A 22,408-nucleotide genomic window follows, 5' to 3' on the forward strand; every position below is an offset into this window, starting at 1 on the left:
TGATGTCCTTCACCTTCTGGGAGCAGTCCCCTGCCCACCTCTTGATCTGTTCCTGTAGCAGTCATAGAACCATAGGATCTTAAGGGACCTTAAAGCTCCTCCAGCTCCAACCCCTGCCACAGGCAGGGACCCCTTCCACTACAGCAGCTTGCTCCAAGCCCCTGTGTCCAACCTGGCCTTGAACACTGCCAGGGATGGGGCAGCCACAGCTTCGCTGGGCACCCTGTGCCAGGATTTTACCACCTTCACTGTACAAAGTCTCTTCCTCACGTCCAGCCTCAATCTCTCTCTTTTAGTGTAAACCCACCACCCTTCGTCCTGCTGCAACAGCCCCTGCTGGAAAGTCTCTCCCCATCTCTCTTATAGGCCCCTTTTTAAGCCCTGACAGGGCACACACACTAAGCTGGATTGATCTGAAGATGTGCAGCTGCTGGTGGCTCATTTCTCGGGAGTGCTGGGATTCTGATGGACCAAAGAAATGCAGAGGGATTTTTGCCCAGCCCCACACCACCCTCCTTAGTTCAGCTCGCAGGTTGGAGTGGGCAGAGCGTGCGCTGCGGTGCCATGGGAAGCGCCCACAGAACTGCTGCTGCGGCACAGAAATGGTCTAAACTGCGAGGGGCCAAATCTCAACCAGCACAAGGCACTGGAAAAGGGGCTGCCAGGAGGGGCTGAGGGCTGGGGCAGGTTTACACGCTTCCCACCACCGCCAGTGGGAGGAAGGCAGTGTCTGACTTGTGTTGTGTGAGTCCTTCCTGGTGGGGAGGGGTTTCTGACCTCGGATGAATGTTTTCTGGCCAGACCTGCACAGACAGGCAGTGTAGAAGTATGGGACAGGCGGGTTTATAGCTGATATTCTCAGGCTATAAAACAGGGCGCCGATGAGGGACAGATGCTGTGGGCTGGAGGACAAGCCAAGGCAGCTCCCCTTGTGAGCTGCGGCTCGTTTGCTTCCCCTGGAGCAACCTCCCTACTGGGCCGGGCAAACCCCCCTCTTCTCCCTCCAGTCCTCCTCCAGCACACACAAACCATTCCCCTATCCCCAGTGCTCTCCCCTTTCCCAAGGCAGGGTGGGCACCTTGGCCAAGCAGAGAATGCAACAACCTCCACGCAGCCTGCGCATCACCCTCCCATCCATGGCAGTGCCTCCGCTCAGCATCGCTGGGACAGGACACGGATCCTGCCCAGTTTGGCCTCATTGGATCTCCTCCTCCAGGACCAGCATGGAGACTGCATTAACAGTGGCAGGAGGACGAGCACAACAGAAGCATCAGGTACCAGCACCATGGCTCAAGGAAGGGAACAGAGCAGCGCTGGTGGTTTGCAAAGGGCACTGGTCTCGGGAGGAGGGTGGTGGGAGGAGGCTGCACCGGTGGCACTCCACAGCAGGAGATGCAGCCCTGCTCCCCCGGGTGCTGCAGTGGTGGAGCCTGGTTCCTGCAAACCCCAGCTCTGCTTTTTTCCAGTCCAGTTTTCTCAGGAACTGACCCCGTTCCAGCACTTGGGAACTGGCATTCACCCTGCTGTGAAATGAGCTTCATCTGTTACAGATGATCTGTCCAATGTGAGCTTTTCTGCTTAAGTAAGTAGCTTACACAATGAAAAATCCATGGCTGTTAAACGTTAACCTTGCACAACCCTGACAGCAGGGCCATACATTTACCAGCAGCAAAGGACTTGTTTTCCCCTGTCCTTTGCAGAAAGTCAGCAGGAAAACAGCCAATTGCAGTGATGGGAGAGCTCGCCCATAACCCCCTCACGGCCAGTATGCACAGGGTGCTCAAGGCAGCGGGGCTTGTGCTGCACATTTCTACTGCTCTTTACTTTGGAAGATGCAAAGCAAGGGGCTGTTCACCTCTTCAGTGGTCTCCAACCACGGGTAAAGCCCCCATTGCCTTCACAGAACCATAGGATCCCAGCCTGTCGGAAGGGGCCTTAAAGCTCATCCAATTCCAACCCCTGCCACGGACAGGGACATCTTCCACTAGAGAGCTTGCTCCAAGCCCCATCCAATGGGAATGGTTTCACACCTGAAAAGGGATGGTGCACCCCTCAGCTCTGCACAGCCACTGCCAGCACTGCCCCGTGCAAGCACATTGTCTACCTGTGTGCACACAGTGAAATGGGGAGGATAAATGGGAAGTGGAAAGGAGCCTGATCCTGCCTTTACTGTTCCAAAACGTTCCCACTGACTCCAGCTGGGAAGCAGTAACACATTAATTCAGGCATCAATTCAAGCAGCAATACCACAGGTCTTGTAGAGGGGCTGGAAGGTTGCTTTCTCCCTGCCCCACAAAGGTGACGTGCTCCTTCGGTGCCTGATGCTGTTTCTCATGTTCTTACTGTCTCTGAATGGTTTCTCAATACACCCAAACGTGGCCGTGGGCAGATCCAGCCCCAGCCCATTGCTTACTGGGGTACGTGCACCACAGCCCTGCTCATTCCAAAGCATCCTTTATCGTCCCTCCACGAGGGAACTGCAGCAACCAACTTCCCTTAACACACAGGGCAACATGGGGATGACCCATCTTGTATGAGTGCTCCTGAGCCTGGCTGCTCCCGTACTCAGCTTGTCGAAGCACTGGTGCCTTGCAATGGGTCAGGGAGGGCTCGCAGGGGAGGAGGATGAATTAAATGGTGTCAGGTGAGGCCATGCGAGTGCCATGTTCATAGAACCATGGAATAGTTTGGGTTAGAAGGGACCTTCAGGCTCATCCAGTTCCATGGGGAGGGACAGGCTCCACCTGAGCAGGTTGTGACGAGCTGTGCTGGTGTGCCCAGCCCACAGGAGAGCCGGAAAAGGATGGATACTTCTGTGTATTTCCTACATAGCCCGAGGGGCAGGAGCAGCCGGATTGGGGTGGTCAAAGCAGGGCTGGAGCTGGGGGACCACTGCCCGGAGCCGCATGGGACGAGGTGCTGATGGGGCCCCCGCGGCGAGGAGCTTGCAGGCAGCCTGCACTGATTGAGCCATTTGGTTTTCATTGTCATGAGTCACTAAAACACCCAAACGAAGCTCGGACCTCCCTGAGCGCAGCTGGAGCCGCAGTTACCGCCGGCACCTCCTCAGCCCCAGCAGTGCCCTCTCTGGGGCTGCCTTAGTAAAGCCTCCGGTCATGCGGCAGGCGCTTTAACCCCTTGGCAATGTGGCATCGGATCCCTGCTGGGCCTCTTTAAAAGCCTGCACAGCGCTGGGAGATGCAGAGCCCGGAGCAGCGCGGTCCCGGGGCTGCGGAGGAGCTCAGCGCTCAGCACAGACGGGCCCTGCGCGCTGGGAGGGCCAGGTAAGAGCTTTGGGCTGGTTTGGGAGCTTTCCATGCTAGCCTTTGTTTGCTTTTATTCGCCTTGTGAATGCACGAACTTGAGCTGTGCGGGAACGGAGAGCGCTTCCTCCACCGACATTCGTGTGCTCCGAGTTAGAGCTGCTGCTGCCCCAGCTCTGTAAGGCTGCTCTCCCCATCGCTGCATCCTTGAACTCAGCTATGGGACCTGTCCCAGGTTTTTACTGACGCAAGGTTTATGTCCTATTTGGTATGTTAGGAAGTAATTCCAGTCGTTCTTTCTCACTGGAACATCTCCATCTGCTCTCATTTCAAACAGAAAGTTACTGGTATGGCTCATAGGGATGCGAGGGACGTGGGGGGAGTTGGTATTAGTTTACATTGAAAACGAGCAGTTAAAATTCCTGTATTTGTAATTGCTGCCACGTGTTGCCAGTGACAAGTTGTGGGTAACTTCAGTCCCCCTGCCCCCTCCCAGCACAGCCCCCTCCGGTTCCCCTGAGCCACTGCTGGCCCAAACACTGAGGGGTTCTGTTGGCCCAAACCCTCAGCTCCCCCCAGCCACCCCTCGCTGGAAGCTCTGCGTTCAGCAGACCCCGGTTTGGCACGACTGCACCAGGGCTGCTGGTGCTGAGGAGGAAGCAGCTGTGCCCAAGGAGGACCCGGGAGGCCAGGCTGCATGGGCAGTGCAAAGGGAGGTTTGTGATCTGGAAGGAGCTCAGTGGTGCGCCGCGTGCTTACATGGATGTTGCTGTCTTCTTACACAAGCAGAGTTTGAGCAGTGGCCTTAAGCTTTCCGTAAGATTGATCTCTATATCCATATCTAGTATAGATCTGTATCTATAGCTATATATCTATATCCATATTTATATCTATTTATCTATATGTCTATATATATGATCTGTATGTATCTATATCTAACCTCTGTCTCTCTGTCCCCCCCATCTGCTCTATACCTATAGCTGTATCTATATGTAACAATGAAGGAAAACCCAATTCTTTCTACTTGCAATCCATGTGCTTTCTGGCACAGGGCAGCAGCCTGGGCTGGCGTGCCCATAGGCAGCAATTCCTACCCACCTTCAGCATGAAACCTGCAGGAAGGGGAAGACCCCTCCCTGAAACTGCTCCTCTCCCTCAGTCTCCGCAGCAGACCTGCTCAGGAAGAGGACTTTGACCCCTTAAAACACGATCCTAAGAGGACTCCTCATGAGCATTCCTATTGCTCCTCTTCCTGTTGAAGGGTGAATTGGAAGGGAAATTCCCTTCCTGCATTACCTCTTCTCTTTAGTCCCCAAACACCGACACAGGGAGACTGGAATTACTGGCGATGCTTGCACGAGCTGTGCACGGGCCACGGTAGGGCTGGGCACTCTGCCCTGCTGTCTATCGCAGTGGGGATGTCGGGCTCTGCCGTGTCCCTCTTCCTTGGAAGCTGCGGCAGTGGTGACCGAGGGACGGGCTGCCGAGCCCGGGGACCATGTGCCGAGGCAGCCAGAAACGCGTTCACACGGAGCCAGGCTCAGCCCAGTGTTCCCATCCCCATGCTGACACACGGGGCTCCCCTGGGAAAGCATTAATCACGCTCGGTGAGGGGTACAAATGCGCCTGCTGTCAGCGCCGGAGCCCTTCAGCTCTGCTCTCCCCATCCAGCCTCCGCGGCCCGCAGGACACCAGGCACCGGCCAGCACAGCCCCTCGTGTCCCCCCTCCCAATGGCTTCCCGGTGGATCTGTGCTCTCTGCACAGCGCTGGCGTGGGGCTGCGCCGCAGCATCCTCCTCCTCATCCCCCGCTGCAGGTAAGGGCTGGCGTGCGGCCGCGCCGCTGCCTAACGGGTGCTCTGCATTGGCCCGGGCTGGTGATGAAGTCAGTCCTTCGGCTGAGGCTTTGCTTGCGTGTGTGTGTGTGTGTGTGTGTGTGTTAGAGCGAGCGGCGGCTGCAGAGCCCTGTGATAACGGTGTAAGTGCACTGTGTGCTCAGTGGGTACCATCTGTCTGAGTGATTTCAAAGGAGCAGGAACTGCCTTTGGTGCCCAGGAAATCTATGGATAACAGTTATCGGGTACATGGCTGGGACAGGGTAAATACCACTTGGGTACCTAAATGCTCCTGAGCATGGTCCCAGCGGACAGACTGTGCTATAGGTGTAAGGATCACAGAATCCCAGACTGGTTTGTGTTGGAAGGGACCTTAAAGATCACTCAGCTCCAACCCCTGCCATGGGCAGGGACACCTTCCACTGGAGCAGCTTGCTCAGAACTGGGGGATAACACTTTCTGCTCTACAAGCTGCATCCATGGCAATGGTGTGTGTGAGTGGGGGGGACCTCAGCAGGGGCTGTTGCAGCAGGACGAGGGGTGATGGGTTTAAACTAAAAGAGGGAGATTGAGGCTGGATGTGAGGAAGAGACTTTGTAGAGTGAGGGTGGTAAAATCCTGGCACAGGTTGTCCAGAGAGGTGGTGGCTGCCCCATCCCTGGAGGCATTGCAGGCCAGGCTGGATGTGGTTCTGGGCAACCGGGTCTGGCTGAACATGTCCCTGTCCATGGCAGGGGTTGAACCGGATGAGCTTTGGAGGTCCCTTCCCACCCAAACCATTCTGTGATCCTGTGATTCTATGAAATAGAGCATTTCCAGTCCCCGGCTCGGTACAAGTGATGTGGGTGAGGCCAGCTGGCCGTGTAATCCTGTGACCATGAGAAACTGTACGAGACAGTGCTGACATTTAAAAGGAAAAATCAGATCCCTGAACACAAACCACATCCCAGAATAAGCGTTCCCATCCCCTCGGAACCCAATCGCAATTGAGTTTGCAAGAATTCCTCTTTACAGGGGCAATTGGTTTGTAAAAACGCTACGATTCTGTTCCGGCTCAGGATGGAAGCAAATCCCGGTGTAACTGTTCTCGGTCAGAAACTCCATTTTGGACCAATCCAATCCTCTCTTGACGGCCGAACACCAGGCTCAAAGCGAAGGCCAGGAGCTTTTTGCTCCCTCGCTTGCGAGGCTCAGCATTCCCCCGCTCCACAGGATATTCCCGAGCACAGGAACGCAGCTCTCACCCGCAGCACATCCCCTTGGCCAGGTCTCGCTCCAGCAGCCCCACGTCTTCCCTGCGCTGCCGGCCGGGACTGCCCGTGCTGGGAACGCCGTGCCTGCGGCAGCGCAGCGATCTCGGCCCTTCAGCCGCTGTTGAACGTGGGGCTGCTGAATGCGGAAGCTTTGCACTGCCAGGGCCGTGCCCCATTGCCTCTGGAGCTGCAGCGGTCCCACCCCCTGAACCCAGGCTGCCTCCAGGGGTCCCCGTGGTGGGACAGGGTTATTTGTTAGACAGGAAAGGCCGCAAGATGGAATCTCTCTCCAGGTTCCCGCAGTCTGGTGTTCCTGGCCCGGCTTTGCCATCTCACATAACAACACATTCCCCCCGGAGGCTGACGAGCTGGGAAAAGTGGGATGTTAAGATTACTGCCTGGGGTGTGCTTCATTTGGGAGAAAGAAATCCTGCAGGGATGCTCTCTGCAAGCTCCCCAAGGAGCACAATGAAGTCTGATTTCTATCATCATCTCCTGCTGCAATCTGCTCTCAGGGTCTGCTTCCATGGGGGGGTATTTATAAACAGAAGGAAAAAACGGTGTAAATCCTGATAGGGACACGCAAAAGGGGGCAGAGAGGCAGTGACCTGATGGCCAGACTCGAAGAGAGAAGTGGTGACCATGCTGGACTGGCACTGCCAGGAGATGGGCTCCGAATCACTGGGACAAACAGGTGTCATGCAGTGAATGTGCAGAAACCCCAACGGATCTGGATAACCTCGGCTCTAGAGAGTGGAGAAAATCACTGCCGATTACAAAACCTGATTTAATTTAACCAACAAAACCGAGCAGCCAAACAGCTTTTGTCAATGACAGCTCCGCACGCAGCTGGGCTTTGAGGCAGCAAGTCTTAGTACAGAATTCATCCATGATATATGCTGCTCTATTAACATGATAGTACCTTACAATAGCTTAATAAAAGCCAGATTGACTGTAAAAGCACACTTTTGTACAGCTGATGTACAAAGTAACAGTGATTTTCGCTCTGCTTTCCTGCTGCTTGTTTTTCCTCTTGTTTTGTTCTCATGGTTCTATAATATACTGGAATGTTTAAAGCAGGATGGGTGGTTTGTGCCTCATGGTCAGGGGATGGCAGCACGCTGTGACCTGGCATCCTGTGTTGGTGTGTGCTGAATGAGTCTGCGAGGGTGCTCAGTCAGTAAATACCATGAGTTAAGAGTCAGCAAAGACAGGACTGGACGGATCAGATCAGAACACTCGTTTTGGTTAACGGCCCTTGAGAGTGCCAAAGGTGGAGCATCCTTTGTGCCTTCTCACTGGTCCTTCAGGGGCTCCTCTGAGGGAAACCTGGGCTTGTGTTTGTGTTTGTTCCCTTTGCCTCCGCACTCTGGTTTCCTCCCTGCTTTGTTTCCAATGCAGCTGCTCCCCCACAAGACCTACACATCACTGATCCTGGCCTCCTGGGCTCTCTCGATATAGCGTGGAAACCTCCACCCGATGCACAGACCTTCAACGAGTGCACAGTAAAGTACAGGTTTGAACACCGCAGCGCTGGGGACAGAGACTGGAAGGTGAGACACAGCTCAGTTTAACCCTCTTACACCCAGGGGATTGCTCTGCCTTTAGTCCTGCAGCAGTTTCTGTTTGCATTTTGAGGAGGGGTGGCACCAAAGCAGTTCCAGCTTTCCATGAACAAGCCAGACTGCTCCAGAGGTTTGGATCTTTTGCCAGACGGGAATGTGGTCTGAAATGCAGCCAGAGAAGGGGCTATTTCTGTCAAGGTGTGGTGCTCGCTGACAAAAAGGGTCCAGTAATATCCTGTAGCATCCCTCACTGTAGGAGGCACAACAGCCTCTAGAAAGTCTTTAGGGAGCTTAAACCAAAACTTGGTGTCATCAGGTCCTTATGGATGCAAAGTGGGGAATATATAAGATTACATTTCATTCATTATGCTAATGCTCCAACATTCCCCTTATCCAGGGATACCATTGACTCAGCTTTGTCATAAAATGGTCTCTCACTGATGTGCAGCAGGGCAATAGCAGGCTGTGAGGGCTGGAGCAGCTCTGCTCTGGAGCCAGGCTGGGAGAGCTGGGCTGGGTCAGCCTGGAGAAGAGAAGGCTCCTGAAGGGGAGACCTGAGAGCAGCTCCAGTGCCTAAAGGGGCTGCAGGAAAGCTGGAGAGGGGCTTGGGACAAGGGATGGAGGGACAGGCCAAGGGGAATGGCTTTAACCTGCCAGAGGGGAGACTGAGCTGAGCTCTTAGGCAGAAGCTCTTCCCTGTGAGGGTGCTGAGGCGCTGGCACAGGGTGCCCAGAGAAGCTGTGGCTGCCCCATCCCTGGCAGTGTTCAAGGCCAGGTTGGACACAGGGGCTTGGAGCAAGCTGCTCCAGTGGAAGGGGTCCCTGCCTGTGGCCGGGCTTGAGCTGGAGGAGCTTTAAGGTCCCTCCAACCCAAACTGGGCTGGGGGGGTTCCATGGTTCTATGAAATGGGTTTTGGCCCACACATCCCATGGGAGCCTGCAGGGATGGAAGAGCACAGTGCCTACCGCCCTCTTTCAGCTATGGATTGTAATTGTGAGGGCGTGGAAAGGGGCTCTTTGACCTGACATCAGTCATGATGCACATCACACTTGGTCACACAGCTGTGCAGATTCTTCTATGATGATCTCAACTGGCATTAAAAAAGCACAAAGGAAAGCAAACACAATTCTAATAACCACGTCAGAGTTCCCTAAATCACAAGTAATAAAAGTGTCTTATACAAAACAGCTCTACAAAGCAGGAAAAAACACCCCACCTCTGACACCTTGCCAAAGGCCAGATCAGACCAAGAAGAATCAGTCTGGGACTGGAGGATACACCATGGGAGTACAGCTAATCCTGCACCCACCGGGGGGCAGAATTGGTGCTGATGAAGTCTGTCTTTCACCCAGGTGATTTTTACTAAGAAGCTAAAAGTCAGAGCTGGCTTTGACCTCAGCAGGATTGCTGAAGTGAGGGTCCAGACACTGCTGGAAGGGCGCTGTACGGATGGTGTGGAGGTGCAGAGTGACTGGATTTATGCTACCTTTCAGGTCCCATTGCAAGGTTAGGAGCAGCCTTTGGTACCTGGTGCTCTTTGATTTTGCATGAGCCTGTTGCATGAGCCACTGGGTTGCTGGGTGGATAAACCATTGCAGGGCTTGTTGAGCTGTAAGACACCAGAGCATCTTGGCTTCCAGTGCCTGTGCGGGTGGATACCTGGGGCTCGTGTTCCTCCACCTGTATCCAAGCTCTGCTGGGCTGCACAACATGAGCTCCATTGCTGAATGCAAAGGTCGGGCATGGTTCTTCCTGCCTTAGGTCCAGTGAACTGGTTTTTATAGGAAACACGGCGCTTGGCAGCACAGCTAACAACGGTGGCTGGCCTTTTCCTTCCTTGTCTTTCAACTGCAGCACACAATTGTTCAAAGAGGTAGAATGCTCCTTCTGCTGGGCCTGACTGGTACCTGGCTGAAGAGTGGTTATTTCCTTCTCATTTGGCAGGAAAACTGGAATCAGGGGTTCAGAATTTCCACTGCATCTATCATGACTGGGAATACCTCAAATGCACTTGGCAACCGGGTCTCCTCACTCCTCATAGTGTACATTATGGACTATATTATTGGTATGTATCAGCAAGATAGGCAGAGCATCCAGGCAGCAGCCAAGTGAACCTCTCAGGGTACTAAAATGCCATGGAAAATATGCTTTTATGGCTGGCAGTGCTACTACATGATCCACTCAGGATGAGCTGAAATAATGCTCCAAGCAACATATTCCTTCTGGCAAGGAAATACTAAATCTCTGCTGACCTTCCACAGGAAATGCCTTCTCCCATCCTCCTTTCCCTTGTATTCACCCCTAAGGAGTGCTTTCTGCATATTGTTCACCACAAAGCCCTGTCCTTTCCCTTTGCTGAACGTACCTGGATCATTTTGGCTGCACATTTCCCTTGATCATATATCTCTATAGGATGGGCTCAGCAGGAGGTTACCAAGCTCAGTGAACCCTATAGAAAGAGCAGGGCTTCCTGGCAGTTTTATTCTTCAGGTGTATCTCCATAGCATTAGCACATCTCATACCAGCAAACAGTGCTGCCAAAAGGTAGTAATAATGCATGTTTCTCAGTTGCTTCTTTCATCCTGCTGCCTTATGCCTCTGTTCTGCAAGAGAAACAAAGTCAGACTTGCTGGGTTTGGACAACAAATGCTGTACTTGTGCTCCCAGTCCTATGATACAAGATTCAGATTTCTAGTTAGAAGATCATTTGGTTTCCTGTCTTTGTTGCTGTTCAAAAATAGCTTCCACACAGCTCTTGGCATTACTCTACAAAGCAGAAGCGCTGATTTTGAACCATTTTCTTGACTACAGAGGTCTGCTTGAAAGAAACCATGAAAATTCTGATTTGTGCCTAAAAAACCCCACCAAACCACAGAAACCCACCAAACCCACCCCGCTCAACTGCCGGCAGCTGGACCCGGGTCCCATTGTATAAGGGGTGGGAACGCAGCCATGGCATCCTCCGCTCCCTGTGAGTCAGTCAGAGCGGTGCCACAAGAAGCCTTTCCCCAGACACGTGTGCTGCGCTGGGAGCCTTCCCTTAGGGGCAGAGCAGAGGCTGATGCAGCCCTGCCTCGAGGGCACGAACCCAGCAGGAGGCTCAAGGGTTCAGCGTGCACTTGCAGCCCAGGCCAATTGTGTCTTGGGCTGCACCCAATGGCCAGCAGGTCAAGGGAGGGGATGCTGCCCCTCTGCTCTGCTCTGCCCTGGTGAGACCCTCACCCCCCTGCAGTGCTGCATCCACCTCGAGTCCTCAGTACAGAAAAGCCATGGACCCGTTGGAGAGGGTCCAGAGGAGGAACCCAGAAACCACCAGAGGGATGGAGCAAGCTGCTCTAGGGGCAGGGGTTGGAGCTGGATGAGCTTTATGGGCCCTTCAACCCCAACCTAACTCCTTCCTGGCTCCACCCCTGGTTTCCATTACATGCCTATGCAGGTGCAGGGACGTGCCCACAATCAGCCTTAACAGCTCCTTAACACTCATTACATTCAGGTGTGCACGGGCTGGCTGGGGAGGTGACATCCCTGCAGCCCCGGAGCTGGTGGTGCTCTGTGTGCCCAAGTGTCTCCGTAAGGAGGGGCCACATCCTGCCCAGGCTCCGCTCACACAGCGGCACCTTGTGAGGCCTCTTGTGCTCCGAGAGAGAGACTGACACAGCCTACAGACCAGCCTGGGAGCGGGATTCCAGGTGACCAACGCACAACACTGTGCTTTGTGGAAGGCAACGGGTAGGCAGGATATAGGCAACACCTGAGGCTGAGGCCTCACCCAAGCAGTCAATGCCATTGCTTTGGTTCTTTCTTTCTCTTTTCCCACCCCACCACCAGGTACGAGGGGCTGGACCACGCGGTGCAGTGTGACAGCTATGTTCAGGAGCACGGGATGAACGTCGGCTGCGTGCTGCAGAACCTCAGCCAGGCAGAATATAAGGATCTGAGCATTTGCGTCAATGGTTCGGCGGCCACGGGGCTGCTCCGGCCCTTGTACATCACCCTTCGCCTTCACAGCCTAGGTAACGCTGGCAGGGGAGCAGCAGGGCGCTGGGGAAGAGCTTCTGCCTGAGTTCCAACCCAATCTGCTTCAGTTTGAACCCATCACCCCTTGTCCTAGTGCTCCAGCCCCTGATGAAGGGTCCCTCTATGGGTTTCTTGGCTCTAGTAGCACCAGCACAGAGCTGGTTTCATGTCCTTATGCTGGAACTGAAATCACTGCTCTGCTCCTGCAAACACAGAAGAGCTCTTTGGGTTTGTTGTTCAAACCAGGCTAAGGGATGGGGAGAACTGAGTGCAAAGTGTGATGGGGTCTGCAGAGGAAAGGTGCATTTCAAACAACAGAGACACAGAAAGGAAGGAGAGCACAGCATGATGTATCACCCAGCACATCCACTCACTGTTACGGGCACTTACCACACTGATGCATTTACTCATTGAGGGATGAATATCTAGTCCTGCAGCTGAGCCCCCGGGCTAAGGAGCAGGATGTCTGGATTCAGTTAGCGCTGCCATGTGCTTCACGTGTGGCTTTGAGCAGCTGACATAAACCAGAGCCTCTCCTGGGATGCAGAGAATGTTCTGTTACAGGCGCCAGGCTGTGCGCCGAGCACAGGGCTCACAGCACAGCGCTCCAAAGCCCCTGCATCCCAGCCCAGCACAAGGACCTAGCGCAGCACACACACCAAGGTCAGGGGAACTCGCCCTCCAGGCCGGTGACATCCGCTCCCGCAGGCTGTGGCTGATGGCGATGGCAGCCCAGAAACCCCATCAGCGAGGAGAAGGGCAGAGGCTGTTGGCGATAAACTGAAGGTGTTTGATTGCTCCTCTTGACCTTCCCTCTCTCTGTCCCCCGGCAGTGAAGCCCCCACCCCCGGAGCAGCTGGTGGTTTCCATGCCTGAGCCGCAGGAGCTCCACCTCGCATGGACCCCCCCAAGCGGCAGAACACCACCCCAGTGCCTGGAGTACGAGGTTCAGGTGGCAGAGGATGCTGGCGAGGACACGGCTTCCTGGGCGGTAGGGACAGCGCGCACCGTGCCCGGGGGTGGGATGGGGGAGCCCTGCCCATGGCTGCTGGTGGGGAGGCAGCCGGGAACTGGGGCGTGCACCGAGCTGTGGATGGCGCGTGCAGGGCCATGAGCTGGTGCTGCTGGTGGAGAACCACAGATCACAGCATGGTTTGGGTGGGAAGGGACCTTCAAAGCCCATTTGGTCCAGCCCCTGCAATGGGCAGAGACATGTTCAGCCAGACCAAGTTGCTCAGAACCACATCCAGCCTGGCCTGCAATGTCTCCAGGGATGGGGCAGCCACCACCTCTCTGGACAACCTGTGCCAGGATTTTACCACCCTCACTCTACAAAGTCTCTTCCTCACATCCAGCCTCAGTCTCCCTCTTTTAGTTTAAGCCCATCACCCCTCGTCCTGCTGCAACAGCCCCTGCTGAAAAGTCTCTCCCCATCCTTCTTTATAGTCTCCTTTTAAGCACTGAAACACTGCTCTCAGGTCTCCCCTTCAGGAGCCTTCTCTTCTCCAGGCTGCCCCAGCCCAGCTCTCTCAGCCTGGCTCCAGAGCAGAGCTGCTCCAGCCCTCGCAGCATCCCCATGGCCTCCTCTGGCCTCACTCCAGCAGCTCCACGTCCCTCTTGTGCTGCTGCCCCAGAGCTGGATCAGGGCTGCAGGGGGGTCTCCCCAGAGTGTAGCAGAGGGGCAGGATCCCCTCCCTGAGCTGCTGCCCTGGGGATGCAGCCCAGCACATGGCGGGGGGGGTCTGGGCTCAAGTTCACACTGAAGCTGGGTCATGGGGAGCTGCTCCTCACCCAACACCCCCAGCCCATCTCCTCAGGGGTAAACACTATCAGCTGCTCCACTGCACGTGTTCCTACTTAACACCCCGACCCCCAGCTGCAGCATTTCCTTTACCAGTCAAAGAGCCCAGTGTGAGTCTCAGAGATTGCTCCCTCAGGCCCCTGCCTGTTATCCCAGAGAGCTGTCATCAGCAAGATGTGAGGGTTGTTGGGCTTTGTTTTCCTGAGTACGGCAGCACAACCTGGGCCAACAAAACTGTAACTCTAAACTCCCCATGGAAGCAGCCCAGGACACAACGTCATTTGTGCTTCTATGATGCCTTTTCCTTGTGCATTACCTGGGGGCAGTTTTGGTGGCAAAAAATAATCATAAAGGATCAGAGAATCCCATCCTGGTTTGTGTTGAAGGGACCTTAAAGCTCCTCCAGCTCCAACCCCTGCCACGGGCAGGGACCCCTTCCACTGGAGCAGCTTGCTCCAAGCCCCTGTGTCCAACCTGGCCTTGAGCACTGCCAGGGATGGGGCAGCCACAGCTCCTCTGCCAAAACATAACCCAGTGTTTGCAGAGGCTGTTCCGAAACCGCAGCGCTGGTGGTGGTGCCCTGGCCCTCCCTCACCTTTGTTCTTTCTGTTTGCTCCTCAGTCGGTGTCAACGCAGATGGAGACCACGTTAACGATTTACAGAGGAAACCAAAGCCGCGTCTCATGCGCTCGGGTCAGGGGGAGAACAAACATTTTCTGTGCGGACCAGGGCTTTTGGAGCGAGTGGACACAGGAGTGCTTCTCTGGTACGGACCCCAAAGCAAGCCGCGTTTCTTTGCATCCTTTATAGAGCCTGTCTGGGACCTGCCGTGGGCATCTGCTGGTGTCCAGCACTGGAGGCGGGATCCTGGTTTAGTCACACCCTCAGCCTGCTCCAGCACAGCCATTCCTACAGCTTTGCACCTCCTGAGCAGGCAAACCCCAAATGTTAATGCTTCTGGACCAGTGCCTTTCTCTGCTGCACAGGGCCGGCTGGGATGGGGCAGTGACTGCTTTGCAAAAGAGGGCACGTGGTACTTGGAGTCTCTCCACAAGCATCCTCCTGCTGCCCCGCACCACAGAGAGCTCCTTTGCACCCTGCAGGCTCCTTAGGGCTGTCCCCATGTGCACTGGCCCTGCTGCAAAATGCACAACGTGGGGAAGAGACACAGAGTGGTGGCTACACACATGTGCAGAACAGATGTCACCCTGAAGGAGGATGTTACCCTGTACAGTAACATATACCTGGCACACCTCTGTAATAGATAAATACATTTAAAAACATAGAAATACATAAACAAATACATAAATAGAGACATAAATATATGTACAATATGTAGGGTAACAAATCCAGACACACTGAGCTTGCACTGGAACCCAAGCTTTGTAAGAAGCAATATGACCCATGCCGCAAGCTAATGTTTTCTTCTTTGCTGTCATTTATCTTTGCAGTACCCAGGAAAGAGGACAAGCGGCTATTTATCCTTGTTCCAGTCATCCTCAGTTTGTCAAGTAGCCTCGTAATGTTTATGTTGATTGGTCAGTGTAAGAAAAGGTAAGCACCAAGGCAGCCTGTCCATGCAATGTGCTTTTAAGTGCGTGTCTGAGACAGAGGTTATAAATGAAACAATACATTAAATACTAAGAGCCAAATATTAACAGATGCTCCAAGACTGGACACCAAACAACAGTCTATTTTCAGAAAGCAAGCCTGTATGTGTGGCTGTTTCTGATACAAAATGCCTCGCAGCAATGACCCAAATCCCACTCACACGAGCCCAGACTGCTTCTGTTAAATGCAGCAGCATAAATAACGCCATTATCTTGCCCCAAACCACTCAGGCAGCAGAGATTTGTACTGGTTGTGTTAAGTGCTGGTTTTATGGGTTATGGCCTCATGCTCTTTGTGCTCCCATCCCAGTTGTTTGCATTCATGTCAGTGATGGCACATGGGGAAAGTGGATGCAGGGGATGGATTTTCCCATATCCAATTTATTGGTACTGATGACATTTTCTCCAGGTGTGAAGGATCACCTAGGGAGTACTGATCCCCTGGTATGATAACTATCATCTTTTCCTTATGGCCACATAGTTTAAGCAAATGGGTAGCTTTTCTAATATGCCTTTTAAGACACGACTGATGAGGGAGAACTGGCTGTAGAAATACCTTCATGTTGTCCTTAGAGATGAACTAACAGTTGAACGCATGGATTCAGAGACGTGCTCGCCTTCATCTTTGTTTTGTACCCAGCTGTCAAACATTTTGGTTCATAAAATGTGGACAAACTGCAGATGATGGCAAGAAAACTGTGGCAAGGAAATGTTTCCCAATTGCCATTGCGATGCAGCGATGCATGAGGGGGATGCTACAGCATGAGCCCAGCTCTTTCTCAGTCCCGGCAATAACAGGAGATGATCTGTGCCCATTTCAGATCCCCAGCAGGAAAGCCATTGCACACTTCTGCGGGATGCTAACTCCGTTTGCTACTGCAGTACCACTTGTGTTTGATGGACTGCTCTCGGAACATCATCCCAAGGACAGCCGAGGAGGCCTCAGCTTTCTGAAGCCCACACAGGTCTTCCCTAACTCCTGCCATCTGTGAGGCTGGTTGTTGCAATTCAAGTCCTCAACGGGCCCAAGGAAAACACTGGAGGCATTTTAAACTGACTGTGGAGCAAGCTGTTATTGATGACAGGACAAGGGAGAGAAGGGAGGCAGTGGAACCTGCTGTGAATAAAGGAAACATTGTTCTGTGGCTTTGGTTTGGTTTACTTTAAGGCTCTAGAAATGTGACAGCAGGACACACACTGAAGGGCAGCACCTCACATACAGTGCTAGGTACAAATGCCTGCTTCTAGCCGCTGTACCCACCTCATTCTCACCATGTCTTCCTTGTCCACAGATACTCAGCCTGCTGAGTGCATTTAAATGCTGAATATGAGCTACTTGAGCTATTTATTTCATTAACTGATGTGCCAAAGCTGAAGTGGGGAGGCCTGGAGAGAAACTTGTGCTGTAAGAAGGCATGATCACAGCTGCTGCAAGGGGCACATGCTTCACAGGAGATGAAAGGGTTACACTGGCAAAGGCAGTGCTGGAGCTTCTCTAGGAATTGGGCTCCAGTACCAGAATGCAATGGAGCACCCAAGGTGTTCCTCAACACCAGGTATTCAGCTGGTGAAATTGCTGACTGATTTGTAAGGAAGATGATGTTGATGATAACAGCAACAATAATAATTAATACTAATACTACTACCACTAAATCAGCAGTAGATGAGACACTGTCCTCCGAGCCCATTCTGATACGTTTTTGGTCAGAGACCTAACGAGCTGACAGCCAGAGGTTCAGTTTGCTTTCATCTGATCTGAACAACCAGAACACATTTTCTTGCAGGAGCATTTATTAAAGATGGGAATTTCCAGTGAACAGTGGAAGCTCAGAGAGGAAAATCAAGTTTGCATCACTCAGCTCTGTGAAGTGCCACGCTAATCCAATCGGGCACAAACCAGCACAGCAAGTGCTGTCTTACACATCCAACTGCAAAATCATTCAATCACTATCAGCTGCTTCCACTGCTAAATGGGCAACAACCCAATGCTATCTGGGGAGCAAGCAAAGGAAGAAAGCATGAGGAAAAAAGTCTATGCACAGCCTGGAGCAGGGACATCTCCAACCAGACCAGGTTGCTCAGAACCACATCCAGCCTGGCCTGCAATGCCTCCAGGGATGGGGCAGCCACCACCTCTCTGGACAACCTGTGCCAGGATTTTACCACCCTCACTCTACAAAGTCTCTTCCTCACATCCAGCCTCAATCTCCCTCTTTTAGTCTAAACCCATCACCCCTCATCCTGCTGCAACAGCCCCTGCTGGAAAGTCTCTCCCCATCTTTCTTATCCAGAACTCGGTAACATTTGGGTTATGGGCTTCCAGAGCTGCCACCAGGACAACAGTTACTGTGCTAATAATAATGGTTAAAACCAGAAAAAAACTAGAGAAAACCATCGGGAAAAGTCCCACTGAGATTTACCATTGCTGGGAATAGTTCCTGGTAGGGCCCTGATGTTCTGAAACCTCTGCAACAGTTTAAACATACACTAAAACCTCCTCAAGCAAGGCAGGCACCTTGAGCCCACCCTGTTGCCCTGGTACCTCGGGTGGGACCTCACCGCGGGGGGGACACTGAACACAGGCATTTGGAGTGAGCCGAATGGTGCCGCCACCTCGACCCGATGGGCAGGTTTAAGCTGGGTTAAAGTTTCTTGTCTAACTTCGTTTCAAAAAGAGGTGAAATTGGCACAGGTGAGACATGGGGAAGGAGCAGATGTTGCACCGCCGCGGCTACAGCTCGCCCCGGAAGGAGCCGAGCTATCTCAGTAACCACAGAATAGAAAAGTTAGGCTGAAGCCTGCCTAGAAACCTGCCTAGTAACAGCGATAAATTAAGTGCATCTACTTATGGTATCTGTACGCTGCAGCCTTCCAGGAGTACTTAGGTGAGGGAGGCAGCACAGGGCCTCGGTCCCAGCACAGGGCTCCCCACTCACCAAGCTCACCCCGGCAGAGAGGCCTCACTGCAGACACCGGCAGCCCCCCTCTCGCAGCACGGCACCTGCAGCATGTGCAGAGCACACTGCTGAGAGGCGGCCGAGTGAACTAAAACTGACCGCTAACAGCTGCTAGTCCTTCCTCACGCTTGAACCTCCCTGCGATTTCAGCACTATGCTTCCCCCCGTCTGCAGCATTACACTCATTACGTATTTCTTTCACACACCATTTGCATTACAGCGCTTTAATTCTGCTGCTGCAGTCTATAATTAATATTTTCAGTAAAGCGCTTTCAAAATCCCTCCTTTGCCATGCTCTGCTCTTATTGTTCCCAGCTCAGGCCTGCGTTCCCAGTGTTTTTACCATCTCAGCCCCATGTATCTGGTGAGGCGTCTGCCCAACGCACAACGAGAACTCCTCTGCATACCCTTGAGATTCAGGCCTTGTTTCTGTCTTTGACTGATGTCAAGTCTTAGAGCCATTTGTTGAAGAGTAAAACCCAATCTCTCCACCAGAGGCATTCCCCCCCCCGAGAATGTCAATACCTGTCAAACACCTGAGAGCTCGATCCTGTGCGTGCTGCAGGGAAAACCAACATCTTTTTGCCTCTGTCACGTTCTAACTGCTTCCGGGAGGGTGGACGCCAAGGTCTCTGAACTCACAGAATCACCCTCCTTCTCTCCCTGAGGTCTGGCTCCAAGCTGCCAACAAGAGAGTGATGTGAGCACCAGTTTACTTCTCTTTCCTCATTACCCAGCCTCCTATTGCTTCGTTTTTCTGACTGGCCTCTGGATACAAGACTGTGCCCTGAGAAAGGCCGAAAGCCCTAAAGCCCGGCTGGCCTCTCTCGGGGGCTCTTTGCTCCTCTTGCACTTGAGGAAACAAGGCAGAGGTTGCGTCCCACCGGCCGAGGCATCCCCGCTGAAACGTTCTCCCTCTACGAGCGCTACCAGCGCCACGGCCACAGGGTGTCAGCAGCAGTGCTTGGACGCTTTGGAGGATGGAGGCAGGTGCAGCATCCCCCTGCGAGAGCCCGGCATCCAGTGCATGGAAAGGACAGAGGGGCCCGTGGCGCTCTCAGCGCCGGATGAGGTCCGTTCTCTTTGCGCTGCTAACTGACCAGTGCCACCCCTTTGCTCCATCGCTCAGTGATGGGCTCGTTGCTGGGTAACATCACCCCTCGTGGCACCGTGGCTACGGCCCCAGCACTGCTGCACTGACCAGAGCTGTGCTCCCCATGGCATGGCAGCAAACCCAGCCCTGCCCCTGCCCTCGCTCCCATGCTTGTGCCATAGAGCACCTATAGAAATACCCCATCAGCTCCAATGGGGGGCTCAGCCAAGTGCAGATGTGCCCTGCTGCATGTCCCTGCCTCACTGGCACCAGCTCCTGCATCCCCAAACCACTGTGGGTCTCGGAACCCACCCTGGAGCCTCCACAGGCCTCAGCACCCATCCCTAAGGCACTGCAGCTATAGGGAGAATCACAGACTGGTTTGTGTTGGAATGGACCTTAAAGCTTCTCTGGGGACCCTGTGCCAGCATCTCACCACCCTCACAGGGAAGAACTTGTGCCTTAATGTCTAATCAAAACCTCCCATTTCAGTTTAAAACCGTTCCCCCTTGTCCTGTCCCTACATAGAGTAGCAGCACCTACACAGAGTCAATACCTAGGTCTTGAAAGGATGCAGTGACACAACCCTTCTGGTTTCAGCTACCAGCTGCTGAGGCCTTGAGAGTGCAGTAACTGATGATATAATCCAGAATCTAAAGAGCACCAAGGGCCACAGCAGGTTTGCAGCCCCAGCCCTGTGTGGCAGGGTACATTAGGAAGCGCTGTCAAGCTCTTTATGTCTATGTAGAAGCTGATTTTTCTCAGGATGGTGTGTGCTTCTCATAGCTTCAAGGCAAACAAGTGCAGCTGATGCATGTGCTTAACCAAACAATTTGAGGCAACATATTGTGGCTGAGCTGTCTGAACAGCTGAAACGGCTCCGCAGACTGTGCCCAGATCCTCTTCTCAGGGTACGGAGACATAAACCAACCACTGAGAAGCGACAGCCACAACAAGGCTTGCACCAGAACTGAGCATCCGCACCCCTGCCATCCTGGGCTGCTTCCTCGTGTACTGGATGCTCCTCCAGAGGCACCACAGGACTGATCTGCAGCCCAGACCCCCCCCCGTGTGCTGGGTGCACCCCAGAGCGTGAGCAGCAGCTCAGGGAGGGGATCCTGCCCCTCTGCTGTGCAGTCCTGATCCAGCTCCGTGGCCTCCTCTGGCCTCGCTCTGACAGCTCCACGTCCCTCTTGTGCTGCTGCCCCAGAGCTGGATCAGGGCTGCAGGGGGTCTCCCCAGAGCACAGCAGAGGGGCAGGATCCCCTCCCTGAGCTGCTGCTCATGCTCCTTTTGATGCAGAAGAAATCAGAGACAACAGATGAAGTTTCCCATCCTATCTCTGGGTACCCAAGCATCCTTTGTACCCTTACAGGGTCTGGCCACAGAGCCATGGCTCCCCAGGGAGCTTGAGAGAGCCACTGTGCCACTGAGAGGTTCTCATCTGATGCATAAAGCCCAGGAGAGGACGGTCCTTGACTTTCATCTGATCATCTTCCAGCTTTTAACTGTTGAACTGGAAATATGTCCCAGCCTTTGGGACTCTCAGATTGATCTGAGCTGTTTGGTGCCCGCAAGTTTGTGCCCATGCTGCCGATTTAGTTAGGAACACACTGAGAAAACAATAACCTTGCTGCCTGCCAGCTGGGCTGAGTCCACTCTCAACAACAGAAGAGCTTAAAAGGCCAACACCACTATTTATTTTACTGAAGAAGCCCCTGAAGTTCTTGGCCGCACAGCTGGAAACACAATGACAAAGAAAAGCATTGAAGAAGTCAAGCACTGCAAGCACAGAGCAGGCTCTCAGCCCTTAAAGCTGCTCACCAGTGTTCCTACAACTGCCCCAGCTAATGGCAGCCCTAGGGGACATTACCTCAACGTTGTGGCTTTCCAAAGGAGCACGAGGCTGGCTCCAGGAATACTCAGTGTCCATGGAAGTGGGTACACAAAACTCCCTTACGTGACTGCATGCAGTCAGGCTTGGTCGACTCTGGATGCTCTTGAGCATGGCTGTACATCTCGCTGCACACAACCTGGGGCTGGCTCGGGGCTGGAACACACAAGCCCTTGGCTTCATGCTGTCCCGCCTGCGGGACACGCGCTGCCTTGGCACGTCCTCGCCTGCCTGCCTCCAGAACCGTGCTGGTTCTCATGGCTGTGCTGGACTTGGAAGGGCCAGAGCACAAACAGCTTCTCGCTTCAGGACTGTGTGCTGGCCACGCTCTGGGACACGTCCCTGGGCAGGGCAGAGGTGCTGCCTGCAGGCAGGCTGGGCCCGGCCGCCCCGCTCCACCTCTGCAGCACACATTCCTGCATGATGCAAGAGCTGAGCCCTCAGGAAGCTTTCTGGTTGCTGTTACTGCTGCCCCAGCAGAGAGCACAGTCCCAGACCGGCAAGAGCCACGCGTGAGAAACCTGCTTCTAATTTTGAGTTTATTTCTGTCCCTTTTTCTGTGCCAGTGTTTTCCTGTAGCCTACGCAGCTCCTCTCCCTCCCCAGTCAGAACAAGCATTCCCTTGATGGCATCCTGATGGAGAGCTTTCTTCTCAACTTTGCCTGAAACAAGCCAAGCATTCTATTCTCTTCCCATTAAAAGGGCTCTCTACGGCCCTGCCTGGACTTGTACCCCCTCATCGTGCCTATTCCCATGGCTGCTGCTCAGTCCTGTCTATGTCTGAAAGCAAAAGTGCCAACAAACCACAACAAAGCACAGCAGGCAATCACATTCATTCACCTCCAGGAGAAAAGATCTGGCTAAGGAAAACCACCATTTGCTCACCATGGTTTGCTGCATGGAGTCAGTAACGCATCCCAGCACCCGCAGGACAGCCTGGTAGAGGATGCAGGCAGTCTCCTCTTCAGCAACACGCAGGAAAGGTGCAGGATAGACCAAATGCCTGTGATCTGAGGGTTAGCACAGCTGAAACCTCTGCAGAGCATCTGCACTTACCTATTGCTTTGAGCAGCATCATGATCTTTGGGAAGTGTGGGCTCCACAGGGAGCACTGAAGTCT

The 22,408-nt window shown here is 53.6% G+C and overlaps 1 protein-coding gene and 1 long non-coding RNA gene across 3 annotated transcripts; one reads left to right on the plus strand and one right to left on the minus strand.

Moving 5' to 3' along the window:
* The first annotated feature begins 785 nt into the window (after nucleotides 1-785).
* IL13RA2 (interleukin 13 receptor subunit alpha 2) lies at nucleotides 786-16,489 on the plus strand. Of its 2 annotated transcripts, none has more exons than XM_062612821.1 (10): nucleotides 786-1,274; nucleotides 4,916-5,080; nucleotides 7,753-7,904; nucleotides 9,269-9,422; nucleotides 9,861-9,981; nucleotides 11,745-11,929; nucleotides 12,767-12,924; nucleotides 14,356-14,500; nucleotides 15,186-15,288; nucleotides 16,166-16,489. In XM_062612821.1, the coding sequence occupies exons 1-10, from the start codon at nucleotides 893-895 to the stop codon at nucleotides 16,206-16,208; spliced, it is 1,608 nt and encodes a 535-aa protein (XP_062468805.1). In that variant the 5' UTR covers nucleotides 786-892; the 3' UTR covers nucleotides 16,209-16,489. The 2 variants fall into 2 exon arrangements, with proteins under 2 accessions (XP_062468805.1, XP_062468804.1); XM_062612820.1 differs by lacking the exon at nucleotides 786-1,274 and adding an exon at nucleotides 2,867-3,284 and having other exon boundaries at nucleotides 4,935-5,080.
* Nucleotides 16,490-21,071: 4,582 nt separating this feature from the next.
* On the minus strand, nucleotides 21,072-21,402 carry LOC134160593 (uncharacterized). The gene is made up of 2 exons (XR_009963623.1): nucleotides 21,268-21,402; nucleotides 21,072-21,133 (listed from the first exon to the last, which is right to left on the minus strand). It is a non-coding gene; the product is annotated as an uncharacterized LOC134160593 (long non-coding RNA).
* Between the last annotated feature and the right edge of the window lie 1,006 nt (nucleotides 21,403-22,408).

Source organism: Pezoporus occidentalis, unplaced genomic scaffold (assembly GCF_034315485.1).
Source record: "Pezoporus occidentalis ecotype Australia unplaced genomic scaffold, CSIRO_AGI_Poc_V1 ctg161, whole genome shotgun sequence".
NCBI classification, from domain to species: Eukaryota; Metazoa; Chordata; class Aves; order Psittaciformes; family Psittacidae; genus Pezoporus; species Pezoporus occidentalis.